General features: G+C 34.0%; 1 protein-coding gene across 1 annotated transcript in view; it reads left to right on the forward strand.

The window, feature by feature from the left end:
• Positions 1-39: 39 nt before the first annotated feature.
• Positions 40-4337, forward strand: part of LOC111088184 (pleckstrin homology domain-containing family G member 1-like) — a gene marked incomplete at its 3' end in the record, with an annotated part of 24735 nt that continues 20437 nt past the window's right edge. Inside the window, exons 1-2 of the mRNA XM_022397426.1 lie at positions 40-58; positions 1836-2443. Coding sequence (XP_022253134.1) covers positions 40-58; positions 1836-2443 — 627 coding nt within the window. The remainder of the gene's footprint in view (positions 59-1835; positions 2444-4337) is intronic.

The raw sequence follows: 4337 nt of genomic DNA on the forward strand, positions 1-4337 counted from the left end.
ACCCATCGCTACTTAGGTTAGAACTAACAAGTCAAAGCAATGACCCATCGCTACTTAGGTTAGAACTAACAAGTCAAAGCAATGACCCATCGTCACTTTTACGAATTGTAATTTAGGTAAGACTTTCGCATGCTAAAATTACCGTGTGCCAAAAGAAATTTCTGTTGGTGAAAATTGGCGTTTGTAGAATTATTATTACTTTCGACTTAATGATGTCAAAGAGCTACTGTGTTCGTCCTTGTGTCTGATTGTCTGTACCTGAGAGTGTGACCACAGTGTCTCCAAAAATGATAAAGTACAGATAGTGCCAGACATGAATGATGTTATTATATTTTATATAACAAAGATATGATTGTGCGAGCCTTTGTGATTTCGCAGCTAAATTTGTGCATGGATCGTTTATAAATAAATACTATTCAACAGTTAGTATAAATTACTTGTACAATGTGTAACTTACCAATAAAATAAAAAAGCAACTAACTGAATTTTGTAATTCAAGTGAATACAAATAGACCTTGCCATAGGCTGTACTTAATCGATTAGCAAGCAGCTTCATTAGAAATTCTAAACATTTACATATCATTTTAAATTGAATTTTATGACTAATCACATTCTACTGTCGCTATAAATGTTGGTAATATATAAGCCCTTAAGCTTACCATGGAGCTACCGGGAAGATACATTATTTCGCTGACGTTGTATTGTAAAATTTCCTTATAACAACTGTTGTAAGCTGTACTTCTGATATTTTAATTTAGATGTTTGCTAGATGGAGTTGGTAATCATGACCATAATGCAATATCTAGAAAGTTGATTATGATGTAACAACTGAGAAGGTTCAAGAAACAAGAGTACGAAATAAATGAGTAATCGATGATGAATAGTTAGTTAATGACTAATCAGTGAGTTTTAGTCTATTCAGGTAATCAATCGATTAGCAAGGAAACTGTGCAAGTAAGTTATTTGTAAGTTAGGCCTAGGTACCATTTGTCTAGAACTCCTTTGCAACGTTGTTTGTGAAGTTGTGCCTACAGTAAATGTATACTGGAGCAAACGTTATAGAATAAATCAACTAATTCTTTGTCATGACGTGGGTTGGACTTGACATTATTTTTACCAGCGATAGAACACGTTAAGATAATACAAATATCGATTACTGTATCTTAATTTGTAATGTTTCTTTCGGAAGATGAAAATTAAATAAACATCGATATAATAACGAGACAGCAAGTTATTTAACTAGATAAGCAATAACTGAATGATTAAAAGCCTCTGGGAAATGATTGGTTTTGTTTTAAGACATATTTTCAGTAACTAATTATATAAGACTCTTACCCAGATGAGATTAATTCACCGTATTTGAACGAAATCGTGTTTACAAGTTTTATACACTAGGTCAAGAGACTTCCTTTTGGAGAATCTTTTAATATTTCTTTGTGGTAAGGGTTGACTGCAGTGGCTATTTCTCAATTTCTTCCTGGCGGAATATTACCAAAACGATGTTTTTAATCATTGTGCCTTTGATAAAAGCTGTATAAAAAAACAAAAACACTTGTGTATGTAAGTAATGTATTTATATACGGAGGTGAGCTTTAACTTGACGATCATTATAAAACTAGTTGTGAAAATAATCCTTATGTATGACTCTTTTTTTTTGCAAAATAGTTAATTTTTCGTAAAATTAAAATATACGCATATTGTTAGACATTTGATTCGACGACATATTAAGATCCAATTAGAACGGAGTGTCCACTAAAACTGAAAATGTGTTCGTGAAATTATAACGTATATAAATAATACCTTAAGTAATTAAGTTTTTTTTCTTCATCCTGTAGGGTCCACAGTGGATATAAGTTCTTCCTTACTAAAAGTGTACGATTGCCTGGTGGGGAAGAGCAAGGATGAACATGTAGGAGACGAGAATGAAGAAAATGTTTCCAAGAACGTCAACACAGATGGTTACCAGCCACTTTCCTCTAGTGTTCACAGTCCAAATAATTTGGCAGACAGTAGAACTAGAAGCCGGCTACTTTCTCCGAAGAACTTGTCGGTGAATGACACTTCTACAAAGCGCCCTGTTAGCACGAGTTCAGTGTCTTCCTCTTCATCTTCTTCGTCTTCTTCATTTCCTCGAAATGGAATGGATGTTAAGAGGTCTTACATGGCAAGTAATGAAAGTTTAGCAGATAACGGTCCAGATGAAGACAACGTTCTTTCCTGTGATCGTCTCTCTCATCACACCCGAATTAGTGAGCAGAAAACAACTGGCCTGAAAGGTATCAAACATGGAGTAGTAGATGTGGGAAATAGAGTCAACCAGAAAGGCGTGGTTCCTTGTCGTCACATAACCTATGATCCCAGTCTTTGTCCAACTGACCGTGTCATCATGGAAATAGTGGACACTGAGAGGACTTATGTGAACAATTTACAAGAAATAATTGACGTAAGCGACTTTTTTTTAATTCATAGCGCCTTGCATGAAAGTATTTACATAAAACTTAGAAATATATATCTTTCTTTCTCTTTTTTTTCCTTTCATTTCTTAGCAATGCTCCTGATGAGAGTCTAATCCATTGAAGATAGTACCTTTGATAACTTTGGATATAGTTTAACGTGTTAGTGTTTTCTGTTCCGATACTACGAAGTCTTTGTTCTCTAACAGTTTTTGATTAACAAAACATTATCCCATCGATGTTTTTGTTCTCTGTGTAATAGATCAATTTACAATTAAATACATTGAACCGCAACACGCTATAGGAGTATAATTGTTCGGCACTACATACGAATATGATATTTATTAATCTCTCCAAAACCAACATCCTTTGCGATACTAAAACCAATCTTTAATTTTATGACTTTGTTGTTAAGCACAAAGCTATACAATGAGCTATTTGTGCTCTGCCCACCACGAGTATCGAAACCTGATTTTTAACGTCATAAGCTCAGACGATATAGATGTTTAACGTACCATATTAAAAAAAAACATCAACAAAAAACTATTGTAACACGTGTATGCAGGTGCGTGTCCACCTGGGTGGCAGCCACCCTATCTAAAATATCAGGATTTACTCTCTCGTTTTAAAAATTATCCCTACATTATGACTTCCACTAACGTGAAAGTATTAATCTTTTTTGGACGGGTGGGATATTCATAGTGTGTATCTTGAACCGAAAGAAGTATCGCCAATCAGGTGGAACCTAGAGGGTAAATTTAATGGTAGTTTGAAACAGCATCGGACTGCTGTGAAATTGTGCAAAGGGTCCCTGAGGTAATTTTTGCTTTTTTGATAATTAAAAACAATAAATAGACACTTCGTAAAGGCAAAAAAAAAAAGCCTGCTTCTTTTGTATTAACACTTGACCTCCTTCTGCTCCCCCAATAAAAAATCCTAGAAACCCCACTGCGTGCTTCACAGAAGCTTACTTGCTACCATCATCATAATTAGATACGTTAACGAATCTTTCTTTGTCTGTAGAAATTATATACAATTAAACATGCCCTTATAGACAATATCTGTGTACTAATTTAAAAAAAAAGACGATTATTATCAAAAATTAGAGACTGGACTTTTAATTTGTACAATATCGTTATTGTTTAGTTAGCGTAAAGCGACACAATGGGTTATCCGCTTTCTGTTCACGGAGGGGGAATGGAACTTAGGTTCTGATGTTGTAAGTCCGGAAACCTACCACTGACTCACGGAGGGCGGATTTGTACGAAGGTGCAGGCTGTAACTCCCAATGGGCCGGACTGAATTTTTATTTTTTTTCAATGTGGTTGGATCTAAAAGGAATATTTTATGCTCAGCCTCGAAATTATCTGGACATATCAGAGCTGTATCCATCCTCTGATATTCCAAAACCTAATTTTGAAAGTTTGATTTGCTTAAAACTTTTAGGTAATGTTCGTACAATAGTATATTACTATAATTGCGAATCACTCAAATCACAATTCGTGGCAGGAATTTGGGTTTAATATCTTTTTAAGCATCAAAGAATTTGGGACCTGAAAGACAACCCGGAGTGTTCAAAAACTTGTTTTTCTTCACCCAATCGACTGTAATTATTTTATTTTTAATTGTTTGTATGTTGTTCTTGTGAAAACGATAATAAACAATATAATAGTGTAAGCTATAACAATAAAACAGTTATTAATTTTTAACTACTGAATTTTTCGGAATATAAGACGCACCCTTATTTTGAAAACAAAGTTTTGGGGGGTAAAAAAGACTACAGTCGCATTTGAAAGATTTTTATTGAACAAAAATTCAATTTGATACTTTAAAAATTAGTATATATTGTTCTAAACACAAAAGATCTCAAAACATCAAAATAAG

The sequence above is a fragment of the Limulus polyphemus genome, unplaced genomic scaffold (genome assembly GCF_000517525.1).
Source record: "Limulus polyphemus unplaced genomic scaffold, Limulus_polyphemus-2.1.2 Scaffold3269, whole genome shotgun sequence".
Lineage (NCBI taxonomy): Eukaryota > Metazoa > Arthropoda > Merostomata > Xiphosura > Limulidae > Limulus > Limulus polyphemus.